Source organism: Anomaloglossus baeobatrachus, chromosome 1 (genome assembly GCF_048569485.1).
Source record: "Anomaloglossus baeobatrachus isolate aAnoBae1 chromosome 1, aAnoBae1.hap1, whole genome shotgun sequence".
In the NCBI taxonomy this organism is placed as follows: domain Eukaryota; kingdom Metazoa; phylum Chordata; class Amphibia; order Anura; family Aromobatidae; genus Anomaloglossus; species Anomaloglossus baeobatrachus.
In genome coordinates, this window is record NC_134353.1 from 77,361,767 (window position 1) to 77,383,181 (window position 21,415).

A 21,415-nucleotide genomic window follows, 5' to 3' on the forward strand; every position below is an offset into this window, starting at 1 on the left:
GTGAGTTTGCAGCACTTAAAGTAAAGGGGACAATAATATTGCACGCCCCAATTTTCAGTTATTTTTTTTTTAAAAGTTTAAAATAAGCAATATATTTTGTTCAACTTCACAATTGTGTCCACTTGTTGTTGATTCTTCATAACAGTAAAATTTTAATCTTTATGTTTGAAGCCTGAAATGTGGGAAAAGGTTGAAAAATGCAAGGGAGCCGAATACTTTCGCAAGGCAATATATATATATATATATATATATATATATACATATAGACACGCACATATTCATTTTTTTTTTTTTTATACATTTAGGATCTAACGGTAACTTTTTACGTTCACCGTTTATACAGTATATTGAGTCAATTAATCTTAAAAGGGGGTAATGACCTATAATTGTTTTATTTAACCTTTCATGAAGCAGCCTATTTTAATTTTTGCATTTTTTTTTTCATCCAGAAACTATAACATTTTTATTTTTACCTTGACATAACCATACGACGGATTAATTTTTTGCCGGACGAGTTGTAATTTTGATTGACTCCCTTTACTTTACCATATCATGTACTGAAAAAATTGTAGAAAAAAACATCAAAGTTAGATGAAATGTTGAAAAATAAATTCAATTCCGCGATGTTTATTTTTTGGGGCTTCGGTTCTACAGCGTTCATTCATTGTGCTGTAACAATGACCTGGTAACATGATTTTCCAGGTCCACCAATTGGGAGGGTGCTTCATTACACAAGCACACTATCCTCTATCCATTTAAACTATTGTACACTCATGTCCGAAAGTGTAGGCACCCTTGAAATAGCTCCAGAAATTGAAGTATTTCTCCCACAAAATTATTACAATTACACACTTTTTTATATACATTTATTTCCTTTGGGTTTATTGGAAAAACACAAAAAAGAACAAATTAAAAATGGGAAATTGGACATAATTTCACACAAACCCCCCAAAATGGGCTGGACAAAATTGTTGGTATCTTTCAAAAATTGAGGGTAAACAACTTTATTTCAAGTATGTGATGCTCATTCAAACTACCCTGTGGCAAGTAACAGGTGTGGGCAATATAAAAATCACACCTAAAACCATTTAAAAAGGGAGAAGTTGAAGCGATCTTTGCATTGTGTGTCTGCGTGTGCCACACTAAGCATGGAGAACAGAAAGAGGGGTAGAGAACTGTCTGAGGACTTGAAGGCCAAAATTTTGGGAAAATATCAACAATCTCAAGGTTACAAATCCATCTCCAGGAATCTTCATGTTCCTTTGTCCACAGTTCGCAACATAATCAAGAAGTTTACAACCCATGGTACTGTAGCCAGTCTCCCCGGATGTGGATGACAGACAAAAATTGATGAAAAGTTGCAATCCGGATGGTGGATAACTAGCCGCAATCAAGTTCCAAAGAAATTCAAGCTCTGTGCTGCAGGCTCAGGGTGCATCAGTGTCAGCACAAACTATCCGTCCACATTTGAATGAAATGTTATGGCACGAGACCCAGGAGGACCCCACTGTTGACACAGAGACATAAACTAAACTGTAGTTTGCCAAAATGTACTTGATAAAAGCCAACATTCCAGTCAGTCTACACTTCATGCTGTATTGATGTTCTAAAATATCAGTGTAAATAAGCAGTTTGCAGGAGATCAATCAGCTATGAAGGTGGGAAGCCCACTATTTTTGCAGAAAAGGCAGACATAGTTTATTACCATGTCTGCCTTCCTTATCCCTTTATAGATGGCCCTGAACAGGTGCTATGTTTACAGTATAAGAAACGTATAGTCCTCTAGTTGCTAGGAAACCCAGTCAGTTTTGCTATGGAGGCAGGAGGTTGAATTTCCCTTGTAACTGAAGATTCTATACTTGTAATGTGGTGTGAGGGGATAACAGGGAACTGGGGCTAATTGACTGGTCCTCAGGCTAGGGGGGCCCTAGCTATCCCTAATCCCAGAGATACTTCTAATGGTGAAGATGTCGAGGCTGCCTTCCTTTCCCTGCTCCTGGCAAGTCCTGATCTAATATGCCCTCTCCCCACTCCAGGGGAAGACCAGGACAGGAGTGGTTAAACCCAGAGATATAAACAAATGTGGAAACCAAAAACTCTATCCCGCAGCAAAGTGCGGTCCACCTGAAATAACTAACCAGATTTCCTAATGTCCTTTATCTCTTAATCTTGTGCAGTCAGGTATATTTACATATTAACAGGGAGATATAAGACAATACATGGTAAAGAGGAAATAAAGAGCATTGAGGAAATAACCAGATGACTAGTGGATTTCTACAGCACACCAAGCAACATGCAATAAATCACCAGCAACTGGATCACAACAGCACACGGACTGGTTTAGCAATTGCTATAGTTGGCATTGGAAGACAGGCTCCACCATTTTAAAAAGGTGGAGAGTAACTGTGATTGGTCTCTCACAACATGTGAACCAAGAGATAACCAGCAGGCTAGCAGACATTAACTATTGCAAGCTGGATTACTAGTGAGCACATAGCTGGTCGACACCCAAGCCTGTCTGTATAACTCAGAAGCACCAGAGAAGGCATAGGGTGGAGTGTCAGGTTCTACCATGACACTTAGCGAGTTTAGAGCCAAACACCGTGTGACAATACCAGCCCCAGTTACAGATGAAATTCAGCAATACAAATAATGTATTCATGTTTTAAACTGTGTCCCAGAGGTCTTTTAGGGGGCAAAATATATTAAATAATCAAAAAAGTAAATGAAGAAAAAAAGCATTTCTGTAGCATTTTTTTTGAGTAGGATTGTGGAGTGGAGCCACTGTGGTGGAGCTGACGACTCCAAGTATAATGTTTCCTAGCACTTTATAGAAAACATCTATCCCTCTAAAAGCATGGGATAGTATCTGCTACTAATATTTGCTTTTCCACTTTTCTTCCATAGAGAATCCGTGAACTTGAAGACAGGATAGAACTTCAAAAACGGCAACTCAAAGAAATAGAGGAAAAGGTAAATAGATCTCTCAAGTTTATTGCTGCCTATTCTTATGTATGCAGGTTATTCTGTTCGGAGCCTGGACTGCTGATGTGTAATATAGTAAATTAATCTATTGGTATGCGTGCAGCAAAATACACATTTACTGAGCAAATCATGAGTAGAGCCATCACGTCCCAGCACCAGTGATAACCACACAAACTGCATTTGCATTTATTGAATTTGTGTCTAGTTTTTGCGCTTTATTCGTCTTTTATTTTGTGCCTATTTTCTATATATTTTGGTGGATAAAGTTTCCTGATCTTTTTGGCTGATACAAAAATTTCACTTCAGTCTCCTTCCCTGGAGTGAGTTTATATACTGGTATTTATTATACTTTTGTGGAAAATTTGCAACAATTTTACCAAACATGCAACTTTATGCTCTAAAAATTAGCAAAAAAAAGTTAAAGACAAAATTAAGTTGCATTTTTTATTTTGGGCAATAGTCATAAACCATGTGTGCCATTTTGAAGAATTTAAAGCAAAAACATAAACAAACAGCACAAGATAAAAAAGAAAAGTAATACTAAATGATGAATCAGACTCCTTATGACTTTGTTACTGGTGCTCAGTCCTGAAGGCTGCACTCTGGCAAGTAACGACAGCCCAATATATATATATATATATATATATATATATGTATATATATATATATATATATATATCTTTTTTATTTACATATACAGTGTATCCACCCATATCCTGTCCACCGCCATTAACCTGAGAATGGCGGCAGCTATAGGCATAGAAGTGGTGTCTAGGTATAGTAAAGTAGCCATGCGCTACGCAATGAAACCACCTATAGCGCCACCTGGTGGAAAACAACGGAGTTGGCATTTTTATCTCGAAAACAGAACAGGATAGAGAAAAAAAGTGAATTACAAAGTTGTAGGGCATCATCAATTCAATACGAATCGACACCTTGCATACAGAAATGCTATGATTAGAATGTGTAAAACTCACAAGGCTGCGGACGTGAAGCGATACCTCTTGGAGACCTTCCTACAAGTCATTGGGTATGGTGGCTGTGTGGAGTAGCCTCCAGGTCACCTGACCTGACCCCATTGGACTTCTTTCTGTGAGGCCACATCAAACAGCAGGTGTACGCGACCCCTCCACCAACATTGCAGGACCTACGACAACGTATCACAGATGCTTGTGCAAACATGTCCCCTACCATATGGCACAACGTGCAGCAAGATACAGTATGCTGTCCAGAGTCCAGATGTGCATTGCAGCTGACAGTGGCCACTTTGAGCATCAAAGTTAAATGAGCGTCATATGCGTGACCAGCATTCAATGTTTGGGGGGGTCATGGGTTTCATATCATAGTATTTCTGTATACAAGGGGTCGATTTGTATTGAATTGATGACGCCCTACAATTTTTTAATTTAATTTATTTCTCTATCTCGTTCCGTTTTCGAGATAAAAATGCTAACTCCGTTGTTTTCCACCAGGTGGCGCAATAGGTGGTTTCATTGTATAGCGCATGGCTACTTTACTATACCTAGACACCACTTCTATGCCTCTAGCTGCCGCCGTTCTCAAGTTACTGGCGGTGGACAGGATATGGGTGGACACACTGTATACACACACATTGAACTGGCATGGTTGTTTGGTTTAAATATACACAGTGTCGAATTTTCTCACTATATTTCCCATATTTACAATGTTTTTGGTGTAAAAATCTATGTGTGCTACATGTGTCTTTTGCTGTAGATTGTGATTCATTTCTGATTTTGCCTGATTAATATGGTGAAATCTGCTCTGAAAAGAAAAAATTACTCTGATTGCTGAGTACAGTATATGAGAATGTGCAGCATGCTCATATTGCCGGAAGGATTTTTTCTTCTACTTGTGGATGAGGGTTTTCACTTTCCAATCTTAATCTATCGTTCTGTACCCTTCCACTCAGTCCCATTAATGCTATTATGATCTCTCTTTACTCCTTTGCTTGTTTGGGGAGCTGTCAGCTCTTCTGTATAAACTCTGCATTGTGGCATCCCTCTGATATTCTTCCTTGAAATGTATAAATAAATCACCCCCCGGTATTATCTTTACCATGATAGTAGGGTGGGCCACTACAGACAGTAACTGTCAGAAGCAACAAATGAAAACAATCTGTGTTTAATTTATTCATACATTCCCAGGAGGAATAACAGAGGAACAGAGTGCAGCGGGAACCTGTCAGATGCAATATGCATCCAGAACCATGAGCAGGTCTGGATGCATATTGCTAATCCCTCCCTAACTGTCCCTGTATACACTAGCATATGTAAAGGGATCTTTAGAAAAGTATTTCTAAAGATTCTTTATGATATGATAATGAGCGCGGGGACTAGTCACAAGGGCGTTGGTTCATGCGCTCATTCCACCGTCTTAACATGTAAGCACACCCACAGGGGCATGCTAACATGCTATTCAATGCCCAGTGTCATCAGAAGTGACACAGTTACCTGTGTCCGTTGTCACCGCTTCAGACGCTGGGCTTAGGGTCAGTGCGCATGATCAGAATGCCCCGCACCTCCGGTCATGCGCACGAGACCTCTTTGAAGCTGGGACGCGTACACCCGACTTCATAGTGCGCATGACCGGAAGTTCGATAACTTCTGATCATGCACACTGACCCTAAGCCCAGCGTCTGAAGCGGTGACAACGGCCACAAGTACGCACATCACCACTAATGACGCTGGGCAATGGGCATCTTATAGCCTGTTAGCACACCCCTATGGGTGTGTTAACATGCTAAAAGGGCGGAATGAGAGCAGGAACTAACGGCCTTGCAAGTAGTCCCTGCGCTCATTAGCATATCATAAAGGATCTTTAGAAATACTTTTTCTAAAGATTTCTTTATGTATGCTACTAGTTGATGGGATAGTTATATTATATAAAGTATTTAGTGATAAGCGCACACTACCATGCTCGGGTGCTCAGTACTCGTAACTAGTGATGACCGAGCTCGGGTGCTTGGTACTAGTACCTAGTGATGAGCGGGCACTACCATGCTCGGGTGCTCAGTACTCGTAACTAGTGATGACCGAGCTCGGGTGCTTGGTACTAGTACCTAGTGATGAGCGGGCACTACCATGCTCGGGTGCTCAGTACTCGTAACTAGTGATGAGCGAGCACTACCATCCTTCGGTGCTCGGTACTCATAACTAGTGATGAGGGAGCACTACCATGCTCGGTACTCGTCACTAGTCATGAGGGAGCACTACCATGCTCGGGTGCTTGGTACTCGTAATTAGTGATGAGCGAGCACTACCATGCTCAGGTGCTTGGTACTTATACCTAGTGATGAGCGGGCTCTACCATGCTCGGGGCCTCGGTACTCATAACTACAGTGGGGGAAAAAAGTATTTTGTCAGCTACCAATTGTGCAAATTCTCCCACTTAAAAAATGAGAGAGGCCTGGAATTGGCATCATAGGTAGACCACAACTATGAAAGACAAAATGAGAAAACAAATCCAGAAAATCACCTTGTCTGATTTGGCAAGATTTTTGTTTGCAAATTATGGTGGAAAACAAGTATTTAGTCACCTGAAAACATGCAGGATTTCTTGCTCTCACAGACCTGTAACTTCTTCTTTAAGAGGCTCTTCTGTCCTCCACTCAACTATAGTAATGGCATCTGTTTGAACTTGTTATCATTATAAGAGACACCTGTCCACAACCTCAAACAATCACACTCCAAACTCCTCTATGGTGAAGACCAAAGAGCTGTCAAAGGACATCAGAAACAAAATGATAGCCCTTCATCAGGCTGGGAAGACTGAATCTGCAATAGGCAAGCAGCTTGGTGTGATGAAATCAACTGTGGGAGTAATAATAAGAAAATGGAAGACATAAAAGACCACAGATAATCTCCCTCGATCTGGGGCTCCATGGAAGATCTCAACCCATGGTGTCACAAAATGATCACAAGAACGGTGAGCAAAAATCCCAGATCCAAACGGGGGACCTAGTGAATGACCTGCATAGAGTTGAGACCATAATAACAAAGGCTACCATCACTAACACACTACGCCTCCAGGGACTCAAATCCTGCAGTGCCAGACGTGTTCCCTTGCTTATGCCAGTACATGTCCAGTGCCATCTGATGCTTGCTAGAGAGCATTTGGATTATCCAGAAGTGTATTGGGAGAATGTCATATGGTCTGATGAAACCAAAGTAGAACTGTTTGATAGAAGTGTGGCGCCCCTGAGGCTTCCGTCGCCACAGGTCATTACACCCCATCAGCGGTGTGATGCCCCATTCTGGGAGAGGAAGAGGGTGAACTCCGGTCCCGTGGTAAATCCACACTACACCCATTGCTAGGGACACACAGGACCAGGGAAAGTGGCAGGCAACCCTCCCATGCTGCATGCTGGGAGGGGCCGTAAGACCCATCCCTGCTCCCATAGGTTACAGCTTAGCAACTGGGGAGGTGGGAGGAGCCATCTGGAAGCAGACAGAGATAGGAAGGTCAAGGTTAGTCAGTTTACCTCAGGGAGTGAGAGAGTGAGGAGCCAGCATGTAGTTGGAGAAGAAGAACGAGAGAAAGGAGGGAGGAGGAGGCCTGCTGGAGGCAGGCAAGGAGGAGAAAGAAAAAGAAAGAAAGAAAGAAGGAAAGAAAGCTCCAAGTCAGACAGGAGCAGAGGAACTGAAGGAGACGCTTCCTGGTGAAGACCCTGGGACCCAGAGGTCCAGGTGACACAACGTAGGAACAGAAGGAGTCGCAGGGCCACGGGTAGTCCTGGAGGTACCACGAGCAGTCCTTGATAGGTACCGAAGCGAGGGCCTAGAGGCGCCACGGGTAGTTGCAGGCTGCGGTGGCCTGTTCCACATTGACATCGGTGGAGTGATTAAGCTGCGACAGGGGACGGTCCCTAGAGACTGGAGGAGTGCAAAGACAATCTCCAAACAGTAAAAACCGAGGCCCAGGGAACGTTGTAAACTCCCAGGGCCAGAACCCATAGCAGACTTCCAGAAAAGGGGTAATCAGCCGACAGGTGACCCCCCAGCCTGGAGGCTGTAGTGGAGGCCAAGCCAGGTTCATCCTAACTAAGGCAAGGCTAGCGAAGACAGCAGAGAAGGAGACACTAAGAGAAGGGTACCGGCTTTCACACTCTGAATCACCCAGAAGGCGGAGGTCCCTGACAGAGGTTCCAGCAGTCCAAGGGTCCTGCTGCCCTGACAAGAACTGTGAGTAAAGAACTTGAACTGCACCCTTGAAGTTGCCTCAGTCATTTAATCTGCATAGACATTCTCAAGCACCAACTGTGCCCCGGGCATTGCTCCACCTGTGGGGAGCAGTACCACCATAGCTGCCATCACATCATCCCGGTGGCCTCACACAGCAGCGGCGGCTTATTAGCCGCATACCACAGGTGGCGTCACGAACACAACCATTAACAAGCAAGCCACATATTTTACTGACACCCACCAGGGCCACGGAGCCGGGTCCAGCCACCACTGACTACCACCGGACTAGTCCGGCCCGGCACCGGGTGTCCCATAGCCCTGGGGTGGGCGAGTCAACTTTTGGCGTCACGAACAGGATTTCGTGCCCGGTGTGACCGGGTACTGTGCGCCTGGAGAACCGTGTGACAGACTGTGTACTTTACTGAGAAACCGCCGCCATTAGCGCTGCTGAGAGCGGGAAGAAGGGGGGCGTGTAAGAAGAAAGGGCGCGAAGAGAAGCCCCGCCCCCTTGTCCAAGAAAAGCGCGCGAAGCGGTGCCCGCCATAGAAAACGGAAGAAGAAGAAGTGGCGACTAGATAAGCTGGCTGGCTGGCAGAGAGAGCCTAAACGCCCGACCAGCAGATAAAGAAAATGTACCTGATACTAAGCGGAGCGGTGCCGGCCGTGATGGGCTGGGCGCCAGTCTGGCGCCAGATACTAGTGCAGCGTCCGGCCCAGCCTCCGAGAAGGGAAAGGGAGCAGCCGAGTGGCGTGGTCGAGCACCCGAGCAGTGACCCAGCAAGCGTTCCCCAGGTCGGTAGCATGGCAGAGAGGCTGCAGGAGTGTACCCCAGGGACCGGGAAGATGGATCCCGAGCTGGACCTGCTCCGGGAGGAAATGCGAATCCTGGCTCGGAGACTGCGTAACCTGCAAGCAGAGGTGGACCGGCGGAGTGAAACACCGATGGTGCCGGAGAGTGTGGGCCATAGGATGGAGGCCGCGGAGCAGCGATCGGGTGAGCAATGTGAAGCCCCGACCCGTCCGGACCCACTGACCCACCAAGCGCCACCGCCCTGTCCCTCCACTGTCCCGCAGGCCTTCCCCGCCAGCCCCGCTGATGCCCGGTGGGGCACCGGAGGCCTGCCCGAAACCCCCGCAGACGGAGCCTGGGGAGGGGTGGACCCCGACCAGCTAGTGGGCCCCCTACCGAGTCCCCCTGTGAGTCTCCTGGGAACGACATCTCCGGGAGTGCACTGGGACGCAGCGCCCATAGAGAGTGGGGGATTGCAAAAGCCCCTGCGCCCCAAGGAAACCGCATTGGCAAACGAACTGACCTGCCGGAGATTGGTGCAGGAGTACCAGCAGGAGGAGACGGCCTCAGAAGAACCGGAGTGGCGCCGCACTATGCCACCGTGTAGCGTCTCCCCTGTCAGCAGCAGCCGCAGCACTGCCTCAATGCAGGCCCAAGTGAGCAGCGGGCCTGCAACAGCCACGCAGGAGACACAGACCCGGATCTCCATGGCTTGTGTGATGCAAGGTGCGCGGCCAAAGCAGGACACCAAAGATCAGAGTAACAGCCCCCTGCAGACGAGCAGCCCTCTGCAGCAACGCCGTATAGCACCTGCAAGCAGTCCCACTCCAATCCAGGCTGCAGAGCAGCGCCGAAGGTCAGGGACCAGCGCCCAGGGGACCCAGACGAGGATATCGTCGGCGTACCTGCTGCCAGGAGCAATGCCAGAGTGGGACCCTCGCATCTACCCTCGAGAGTAAGGAAGATGAAGAGCTGCCGAATTGTACATAGCCCCTCATTCTTTTTGAAGAAGTCCCTCGTGTTTTGCCCCTGATTCTTTTCGAAGACGACACCCTTTCCTGCTGTGTTTTGCCCCTTATTCTTTTTGAAGCCGTCACCCCCCATGTTATGTGCTACCGGGCCACTGAACTGGAATGTGGGCCCCGGTGGAAGTGTATGTGGCATGTCATACCAGGCCACTGGACTTAGTGGCTGGTATGTTGTTTATGTGTCCTATGTAACCAGGCCATTGGACTTAATGGCTGGTTGATTATGTCATTTTGTTTGATTGAAAGAAACGAACTGCCGGGCTACTGGACTTGTAGTAGCCAAAAATGTAATTAGTTGCACCCGTTGTGCCCCCTACCAGAATTATGGGGGATTTGCCCGAACCGTGCAATGGACTGGAAGTGCACACTTAGAGTTTTCTTTATAAGAAGTTCGCAACGTTTATGATATGTGCCTCCCATAAAGGGAAGAAATGTTTTACTGTTTTCTGTTATTGCATACCAAAAATGTTTTGCAGTTCTCCTACTTGTTTTTGTTGTTTTTCAGCCCGAGGACGTGCTGGGATTTGCTGTGGGGGAGTGTGGCGCCCCTGAGGCTTCCGTCGCCACAGGTCATTACACCCCATCAGCGGTGTGATGCCCCATTCTGGGAGAGGAAGAGGGTGAACTCCGGTCCCCTGGTAAATCCACACTACACCCATTGCTAGGGACACACAGGACCAGGGAAAGTGGCAGGCAACCCTCCCATGCTGCATGCTGGGAGGGGCCGTAAGACCCATCTCTGCTCCCATAGGTTACAGCTTAGCAACTGGGGAGGTGGGAGGAGCCATCTGGAAGCAGACAGAGATAGGAAGGTCAAGGTTAGTCAGTTTACCTCAGGGAGTGAGAGAGTGAGGAGCCAGCATGTAGTTGGAGAAGAAGAACGAGAGAAAGGAGGGAGGAGGAGGCCTGCTGGAGGCAGGCAAGGAGGAGAAAGAAAAAGAAAGAAAGAAAGAAGGAAAGAAAGCTCCAAGTCAGACAGGAGCAGAGGAACTGAAGGAGACGCTTCCTGGTGAAGACCCTGGGACCCAGAGGTCCAGGTGACACCACGTAGGAACAGAAGGAGTCGCAGGGCCACGGGTAGTCCAGGAGGTACCACAAGCAGTCCTTGATAGGTACCGAAGCGAGGGCCTAGAGGCGCCACGGGTAGTTGCAGGCTGCGGTGGCCTGTTCCACATTGACATCGGTGGAGTGATTAAGCTGCGACAGGGGACGGTCCCTAGAGACTGGAGGAGTGCAAAGACAATCTCCAAACAGTAAAAACCGAGGCCCAGGGAACGTTGTAAACTCCCAGGGCCAGAACCCATAGCAGACTTCCAGAAAAGGGGTAATCAGCCGACAGGTGACCCCCCAGCCTGGAGGCTGTAGTGGAGGCCAAGCCAGGTTCATCCTAACTAAGGCAAGGCTAGCGAAGACAGCAGAGAAGGAGACACTAAGAGAAGGGTACCGGCTTTCACACTCTGAATCACCCAGAAGGCGGAGGTCCCTGACAGAGGTTCCAGCAGTCCAAGGGTCCTGCTGCCCTGACAAGAACTGTGAGTAAAGAACTTGAACTGCACCCTTGAAGTTGCCTCAGTCATTTAATCTGCATAGACATTCTCAAGCACCAACTGTGCCCCGGGCATTGCTCCACCTGTGGGGAGCAGTACCACCATAGCTGCCATCACATCATCCCGGTGGCCTCACACAGCAGCGGCGGCTTATTAGCCGCATACCACAGGTGGCGTCACGAACACAACCATTAACAAGCAAGCCACATATTTTACTGACAACCACCAGGGCCACGGAGCCGGGCCCAGCCACCACTGACTACCACCGGACTAGTCCGGCCCGGCACCGGGTGTCCCATAGCCCTGCGGTGGGCGAGTCAGAAGCACAACTCGTCGTGTTTGGAGGAGACAGAATGCTGAGTTGCATCCAAAGAACACCATACCTACTGTGAAGCATGGGGGTGGCAGCATCATGCTTTGGTGCTGTTTCTCTGCAAAGGGACCAGGATGATTGATCCGTGTACATGAAAGAATGAATGGGGCCATATATCATGAGATTTTGAGTGCAAACCTCCTTCCATCAGCAAGTGCATTGAAGATGAAACATGGCTGGGTCTTTCAGCATGAAAATGATCCCAAACACACCGCCAGGGCAATGAAGGAGTGGCTTCGTAAGAAGCATATTAAGGTCCTGGAGTGGCCTACTGAGTCTCCATAACTCAACCCCATAGAAACCCTTTGGAGGGAGTTGAAAGTCTGTGTTGCCCAGTGAAATGACCAAACCATCAAAGCTCTAGAGGAGCTCTGCATGGAGGAATATGCCAACATACCACCAACAGTGTGTGGAAACTTATGAAGACTTATAGAAAACGTTTGACCTCTGTCATTGCCAAAAAAGGATATGTTGCGGGCAGGGGTGACTGACCATGGCAGGGAAGGCTACCCGAGGCGCTGGGATCCAGGATCGTGGCTGTGGCTCGAGTGGCAGCCGGATCTGAGGCTCGCGTAGCAGCCCATCGCCCACAACAATAAAAAAGGGGGGTATTTACAGGGGAAGAGATTGTCAGTGACGCCACCCGTGGGTTGCGGTGATGGTTGGTGACACCGCCACTGCCTTGATATAGGGCGCCCGGGGCAGATGGAGCAGGGCAGCAGGATGGAATCCCTCCACGGGTAGGGGAGGTGTTGTCCTGGGGCCCAGGTGTACGGGAAAGGATGCTGCGGAGCGTATTCTGCAGGGCTGGACCGGGTGGTATTGGTGTACTCACAGTTCTAGAGGAATTCACACAAAGTCCAAGTGGTAAACCAAATTGCCAGTGACCCGTGGACCTCCGGCGGGTGTATTCGCGTCCCACACCCTGGTACAGCAAACAGGGATCCCTTCCTCCTGCACTTAGTGTTTGTGTCTTCAATTTGACTACTCCGTTTGGAACGGGGAAGTCCACTCCCGGTGATTCTGTATGTTGGGAGCTGCAGCCCGCGAGAACTGACCCGTGGGATCTTAGCAGGCAATTGCGGAGCCCTATTCCCCTCGTTGGGCTTCCGTCTCGCTCTCTGGACTTGCTGGTGGGACAAGACGTGGAATCTTGTCCCCTACTGGCTAATTGACAAGGGGCTGGAAGCAGTCCTCGCTCTAGGGTCCAGGCACCCCGACTGTGTACGGCCTCCGGACCGGATTCCCGCTGTCGGCACCGGCGGGCTACAACCCTGTCCCGGTCCATTTAAGGTCTCCCGCGACCGGATCTCCATCGCCTGTGGCCCTGTCTGCCGACTGCCACCTAGTCAGAAGTCCGGTAGTCCAGAAGCTCCAACCCCTGATTACCCTGCCACTTCACACTCCTCTCTCTTTCACTGTCTACTCAGTTCTGACTTGTTCCCTCCCAGGACACCTCAGAACCCCTAGGAGGGCGTCACCATCTGCTTGACCCCGCCCACTGGTGTGTCCCTATTGTCATGGGGGGTGACTAGGCTTTGTTGGCTGATGTTGTGTACCTGAGTGTGGGTTTTGTGTTGGTATGCCGAGGAGGATGGAGTCCTGCACCTGACAGATTTGTGCAGTCTCTGTGACAACCTGGTTTTTCCAGGGCGTAACAGATATATAACAAAATATTGAGATGAACTTTTGTTATTGACCAAATACTTATTTTCCACCATAGTTTGCAAAAAAAACAAATCTTGACAAATCAGAGAAGGTGATTTCATTTTGTCTCTCAAAGTTGAGGTCACCTATGATGTCAATTGACTAAATACTTTTTCCCCCACTGTAGTGATGAGTGGGCACTACCACGCTCAGGGACAGGATCCTGGCACACAGTGCAGTCAGTGGAGAAAAATTTTCATCTATCTGTATGATAATTGTGACCACCTCTCCACTGACACATGTGTGCACTAGTATAGGACCCATACATACTATAAATGTATGGCATATCCTGTGGATGTCGTACAAATGTATTAGAATATCCCTTTAAAGGAGGCGGTAGAGGGTGTCATATACACATTTACATAAAAAGGGGCATTTTCATTTGCTTTGGGGGCATCAATTATACGATGGAGCTTAATATTGTTTAGAATTTTCACCAATATGACAACTGAAGGATTTTTGTAATATGTGTTTTTTTTACTTTAGGAGAGAAATGTTTTTATTTCTGAAAAGTTCCTTAATGCATGGGGCAGTAGTTGTATCAGTAGGAGGTGATACCGAACTAGATTACTATTATTCTGTGCAAGAACTTTATGCATTACTTTGTGGTTTTATTCTCCACCTCTCACTGCATTTTCCTTTTTCTTTTTTCTGTTTTATTTTGATCTTATTTTATAGTTTTTGTTCCTTTTTTTGTTTTTCTCACTAGCATTCATTCTGTGGCCTTGACGATCTATTCCAGCAAACAATCATGGTTGGTATATATGTATATAAATCTACTTTTTCTATATCTGCAACTAATAAATATATATATATATATAAAAATATATATATATATATATATAAAAAAATATACGGTGTATATATATATATATATATATATATATAAAAATATACGGTGTGTATATATATATATATATATATATATATATATATATATATATATACACATACACATATATATATATTTATGTATACGTACAGATATATTTATTATTTTTATATACCGTGTGTATGTATATATACACGGTATATATATATATATATATATATATATATATATATAAACACAGTGTATATATACATACACACGGTATATAAAGATAAATATATCTGTACGTATACATAAATATATATGTATATATATATATATATGTGTATATATATATAATTTCTCCAACTTTAATGTCGTTCAATTGATAAATAAGCTTTTCAGGTGGAAAATAAAAAGTATATATCACAAATAATGTGGTTGCATAAATATTCACACCCTTGGGCTGTGTGCGCATGTGTGGCGCCCTGGACAAGCCAGGGGCCACAGAGCACAACACCCACACACCCCACACTCCCGGTCAGGCACACCGAAGTCAGACACAAAACCCTTGTTGCCTTCCTCCAGGGGCTGATGTTCACACCAGGGGGTGGGCCAGGCGGTTGGCTTCGCCCACCGAGGAGTTCACAGTCCTGGAGGCGGGAAAAGTGAACAGATTAGTTTTGGAGGTGAAGGTGGAAGGAAGAGAAGTGGTAGTGGAGCAACTAACTGACGGCGTCCGGGTGTGTGGCCCGGGGGGTACAGCAAGGTTGGCAGACAGTGGTGACCGTCTGCAGGAGTGGCTGATTGGAGTCTACCGTAAGGACCGTGGACGGGCGGTGGCCCGGCGGTACCGGACCGGTACGCAAAGAGAAGTCAGCACCATCTGGCAGGGGCTTCCGGACCCCGGCAAGGCTCGGAGTCGCTGTGAATTTGCCGAATTCGTTAGTGAGGGGAGCCTCCTGGGTTTCCCAGCGGCCGGGTCCCAACGGAAGGCAACAGTCCAACCAAGAGAGGGAGACACCGCCACCGCCAAGGCAACCGTTTCTCAGGGCCAGAGCCTGCGGGCAAAAGGGGCTCCTCCAGCCCATATCCAAGCTGGGGAGCGGGTTGCCGGTGGGAACCCATTGGAACCGTCTACCGTACATAGGTGCAGGGAAAGGCAGTCACCACCGGCCTGCCGGGGGAAACAACGCCGCAGCCGCCTGTGGGACCCATCCATCCAGCCGTTTGTTTTGCCGAGAACTGTGTCCTCGTCATTGGCTGAGTGAGTACCGCCGTGCCGTGCGGCACGGCGCTGCCCCTGCGACCCTGCACCTCACCAGGCCCCGTAACCTACCTGCCATCCATCACCGGGCCCCGGGACAACCAACCCCCTACCCACGGAGGGGAGAACTAACAACAAAGCTGCTCCCTGTCACCGCTCCCGGGATCCCCGTCCAGAGCAGCGGTGGTGTCACCAATATCACCACAACCGTGGGTGGCGTCACGGACAATAATCAAAACCCCCACAATCAAAATCCCCTTTTCACTCACGGGCGAGGAACGCCGCTCGAGTCCCCGGGATCCGGCCCACCGCTCGAGTCACCACCGAGCAACAGCGGCAGCCGCAGCAGCAGCGGCCGGACCCGAGCAGTGGGAGAGCGCAGCGTCCCCTCCTCCGCCCGCGACACATGTTGCGTTCAGTTACTTGCAGTTGTAAACGCATCCTCTGGCAGAAATTGTCTTTGTCAAATTTGGTTTTGACCACAAAAACACTAAAAATACGCTTGCGTTCTTACCGTGTTTTGACCGCGATTTACATGCTTTTTCATTGCTTAAAGTCAGATGCGTTTTGAATACAAATACACTACTAAATAAAATTTAAACATTCAATCACTATGAAAAAAATAATAATAAATATTATGCTTAAAATCATACACAAAATAGCTATTTTTGTTAAAATGATAACTGTGATATAATATTTATGTTTTAAATAACGTTAAATTATTGATTTTCATTAAATTAATTGTCGGACGGTGTGTGAAAAGGGACACATCATGACCTCAATATAACGTCAAAAAAGCATGTAAAACACTAGGATTTTGATTTAGGATGCGTTTTGAAAGTTCTCATTGACTTTAATGTTAGCAAAACGCTGCCCAAAAGGCAAAAACAATTGACATGCTGCTTCTTTAAACGCAGAAATTTTGACAAATTTTCTGCAACTAAAACGCTGCATTTTTAACAGCATTGTGCGCACAAGAAAGCCCTATTTCCCATAGACTTTGTTTGAAAATCAAAACGCACGCATTTTTGCATTAAAACGCTGCAGTTGAAAATGCATGAAAAAAACACAATGTGCGCACATAGCCTTAAGGGGGCTTTAGACACTGCGACATCACTAAGGATATATCGTCGGGGTCACGTCGTTAGTGACGCACATCCGGCGTCGTTAGCAACATCGCGGTGTGTGACAGCTAGGAGTGACGAACAACGATCGCAAAAACGTCAAAAATCGTTAATCGTTGACACGTCGCTCCTAATCATAATATCGTTGGTGGTGCATGCCGCTGGTTGTTCATCGTTCCTGCGGCCCCACACATTGCTGTGTGTGACAACGCAGGAACGACGAACATCTCCTTACCTGCGTCCACCGGCAATGAGGAAGGAAAGAGGTGGGCGGCATGTTCCGGCCGCTCATCTCCGCCCCTCCGCTTCTATTGGACGGCTGCCATGTGACGTCGCTGTGACGCCACACGAACTGCCCCCTTAGAAAGGAGGCGGATCGCCGGCCACAGTGACGTCGCAGGACAGGTAAGTCCGTGTGACGGGTGTTAGCGATGTTGTGCGCCACAGGCAGCGATTTGCCCGTGACGAACAACCGACGGGGGCGGGTACGCTCGCTAGTGATATCGATAGCGATGTCGCAGCGTGTAAAGTGCCCTTTAAAGTCATTTTTTGTTGAAGCTATGACAACATTCAGCCTTTTAGGGTAGGAATCTTTCAGCATGGCAAATCTAAAGTTGTCAATCTTTGGATCTTTAACTCCTCTTCCTTGCAGTCGCTCCAAATTTGTCAGATTGCGAGAGTATCTCCTGTGTACAGCACCCACTTCAGGTCACCCCCAGCTTTTTAACTGAATTCAGGTCTCAGCTCTGGCTGGGCTACTCCAAAACATTTAAACATTTATTTTCTAGCAAAACCATTCCTTTGGTTAGGGTCATTGTCGTGCTGAAAGTGAAATTCCCCTTTATTTTAAGCCTTTTAGCAAAGGCCTGAAGATTTTGATGTAAAATTGACTAATATTTAGAACTGTTCATAATTTCCTCCACTTTGACTAAACCCCTGTTTCAGCTGCTGAAATACGGTTCTAATGCGTAATGCTGCCTCCACCTTGCTTCACTGTGGGTATGGTGTTCTTTTGATGATGCACGGCATTGGTTTTGCGCCAAACATACCTTTTGGAGTTATGGACAAAAAGTTCAACCTTGATCTCATTAGGCAATATTTTCCCACAAGCTTTTGTCAGATTTCTTGTAGGTTTTACAAAATATAGATTGAGTTGGACAGTTTTCTTTTTTAGAAAAGGCTTCCATCTTGCCACCCTAACCTATAGGCCAGACATACGAAAAATTAATGGGAGATTGAGGTTACATTTTAACCACATTATTTTAAATTTGTTATTTTTATTTTCCTTCTTAAAATGAATTAATTTTATATATATACACACACACACATACAGTATATATATATATATATATATATATATATATGGACACACCTTCTCATCTCTAGAACAACTGTGAAGAGGAGACTTTGTGCAGCAGGCCTTCATGGTAAAATAGCTGCTAGGAAACCACTGCCAAGGACAGGCAACAAGCAGAAGAGACTTGTTTGGGCTAAAGAACACAAGGAATGGACATTAGACCAGTGGAAATCTGTGCTTTGGTCTGATGAGTCCAAATTTGAGATCTTTGGATCCAACCACCGTGTCTTTGTAGAAAAGGTGAACGGATGGACTATACATGCCTGGTTCCCACCGGGAAGCATGGAGGAGGAGGTGTGATGGTGTGGGGGTGCTTTGCTGGTGACACTGTTGGGGATTTATTCAAAATTGAAGACATACAGAATCAGCATGGCTACCACAGCATCTTGCAGCGGCATGCTATTCCATCCGGTTTGTATTTATTTGGACCATCATTTATTTTTCAACAAGACAATGACCTAAGCACACCTCCAGGCTGTGTAAGGGCTATTTGACTAAGAAGGAGAGTGATGGGGTGCTACGCCAGATAACCTGGCCTCCACAGTCACCAGACCTGAACCCAATCGAGATGGTTTGGGGTGAGCTGGACCGCAGAGTGAAGGCAAAAGGGCCAACAAGTGCTAAGCATCTCTGGGAACTCCTTCAAGACTGTTGGAAAACCATTTCCGGTGACTACCTCTTGAAGCTCATCAAGAGAATGCCAAGAGTGTGCAAAGTAGTAATGAAAGCAAAAGGTGGCTACTTTGAAGAACCTAGAATATAAGACATATTTTCAGTTGTTTCACACTTTAAGTATTTCATTCCACATGTTTTAATTCATAGTTTTGATGCCTTCAATGTGAATCTGCAATTTATAGAGTGGCGAAAATAAAGAAAACTCTTTGAATGAGAAGGTGTGTCCAAACTTTTGGTCTGTACTGTATATATATATATATATATATATATATATATACACATACATATTGTTTATACATACAGCATATATATATATATATGTGTGTGTTTGTGTATATATATATATATATATATATATATATATATATATACATAAAATGGCGCCTCACAAACAAAAAATGCAATGTAAAAGTATAGAAAATGCCTTGCAAAGTCACATAAATGAATAGGTCTATACCGCACAATATAGTTAAATGTAAATAGTGTCATACAGTAGCCAGGATACACAGTAACTATAGGTTAGCTACAGTTATATACAAAATTATTTGCCCCGTTGCAGGTTTGATTTATTAGCAAAATTTAGAGACCTTCTCATGACAAGCTCCTTTGGCTTTTATGACGTCCTGTAAACATGATGCATAGCCAGACACCAGCTTCCTGAGGAATCTTACCCCAATTCTCATGGACAATGGCCTCCACTTCACCAATATTGAATTTTCATGCCTTCAAATCCCACCAAAGATTTTCTATGGGATTCAAGTCAGGTGACTGTTGTCGCGGGCGGGGAGGGGGACGCTGCGCTCACCACGCTCGGGTCCGGCTCGGGGCTGCTCTGCTTGCTGCTCGGTGGTTGGAGCGGTGGGCCGGATCCAGGGACTCGAGCGGCGCTCCTCGCCCGTGAGTGAAAAAGGGGAAGGTTTTGGGATTTGAAGGGTATTGTTCGTGACGCCACCCACGGTTGTGGTGAGGTTGTGACACCACCGCTGCTCTGGACGGGGATCCCGGGAGCGATGACAGGGAGCAGCTTGGGTGTTGTTTTCCCCCTCCGTGGGTAGGGGTTGGTTGTCCCGGGGCCCGGTGATGGTGACTGGAAGGTGGATGGCGGGGCCTGGTGAGATGTAGGGTCGCGGGGGCAGCGCGGTGCCGCACGGCACGGTGGTACTCACTCAGCCAATGATGAATGCAAAGTCTCCAGTAAAACAAACGGCTGGATGGACGGGTCCCACAGACGGCTGCGGTGACTTTTCTCCCGGTAGGTTGGCGGTGACTTTCCCTGCACCTGTAGTGTGTTTCTGGTTCTGATGGCTTCCCACCGGAAACCCTCTCCCCAGCTTGGATGGATGCTGAGGGAGCCCCTTTTGCCCGCAGGCTCTGGCCCTGGGAACTGTAGCCTTGGCGGTGACTGTGTTTCCCTTCACGGTTTGAGCGGTTGCCTTCAATCGGGTCTTTACTGCTGGGAAACCCCGGAGGTTCCCTTCGCTAACGGATTTGACCGGTTTTACGGCGACTCCAAGCCTGGTCGGGGTCCGTAGGCCCTGCCGAATGGTGCTGGCTTTTCTTCGCTCCCCGGTCCGGTACCGGCGGGCCACCGCCCGTCCCCGGTCCTTACGGTTCACGTCAATCGACCTCTCCTGCAGACGGTCACCACCGTCTGCTAACCTTGCTGTATGTGCCTGCGCCACGTACCCGGACACGGTCAGTCTGCTCCACTGCTACTTCACTCTCTCTACTCCTGAATTACTCTGTTCTCTCTTCCTTTTCCCGCCTCCATGACTGTGAACTCCTCAGTGGGTGGGGCCAACCGCCTGGCTCCACCCCCTGGTGTGGACATCAGCCCCTGGAGGAAGGCAACAAGGGTTTTTGTCTGACTTTGTTGTGCCTAGCCGGGGTGTGGGGTGTGTTGTTGCAGTACCTGTAACGACCTGGCTTGTCCAGGGCGCCACAACTGTGATAGCCACTCCAGAATCTTCCAGGCCTTCTTCTGAAGTCAAGTCTTGGTGGACTAAGAGGTATTCTTGGGATCTTTGTCCTGTTGGAAGGTCTCGCCCGAGCTTCAGCGACTTCACAGAAGGCATGATGTCTTCTCCAAGGATTTCCTGATAAATGATTGAATCTATCTTGTTCCTTGCTCGCTGTAGGTTTCCACTATGATAAGAAGTAAAACAGCACCAGAGGATCATCAAGCCTCTGCCATGCTTCACTATAGACATCAACAAACCACCACCAAGTGTAAATATAGGCAGGCTGTTCTATACTCGTTCTTCTGACTTCAAATATACTGATTCATAAGCCTGAAAAGTCCCAGTTTTGTTTCATTGCTACACCGTACAGATTCCCAAACCTTCTGTGGCTTATTTACATAGTTTGAGCATATTGGATATGACAATTGTATGTTCATTCTCCACCAGCTGTTTACTACTTCTAAGTAAAATTACAGAGAAAAAAAAAAAAGATGCTGGCTGCGGAGACGTTGCAAATAGACAGCAAAACCATCTGAACAACTGCTTCATAAAGCTGTCTTGCCCAGAGAAACGTGTGGGCTCTGCTGCT

At 46.9% G+C, this 21,415-nt stretch overlaps 1 protein-coding gene across 7 annotated transcripts in view; it reads left to right on the forward strand.

Moving 5' to 3' along the window:
• The window catches only part of JAKMIP1 (janus kinase and microtubule interacting protein 1), a 223,070-nt gene that overhangs the window by 198,519 nt on the left and 3,136 nt on the right, over nt 1–21,415 (forward strand). For 6 of the 7 annotated variants that reach the window (XM_075346871.1, XM_075346870.1, XM_075346873.1 and 3 more), the window contains 2 exons: nt 2,908–2,973; nt 14,341–14,385. In XM_075346871.1, the coding sequence (XP_075202986.1) occupies nt 2,908–2,973; nt 14,341–14,385 (111 nt within the window). Of the gene's footprint in view, nt 1–2,907; nt 2,974–14,309; nt 14,386–21,415 lie in introns of all 7 variants that reach the window. The other variant, XM_075346876.1, reaches the window with a different exon arrangement.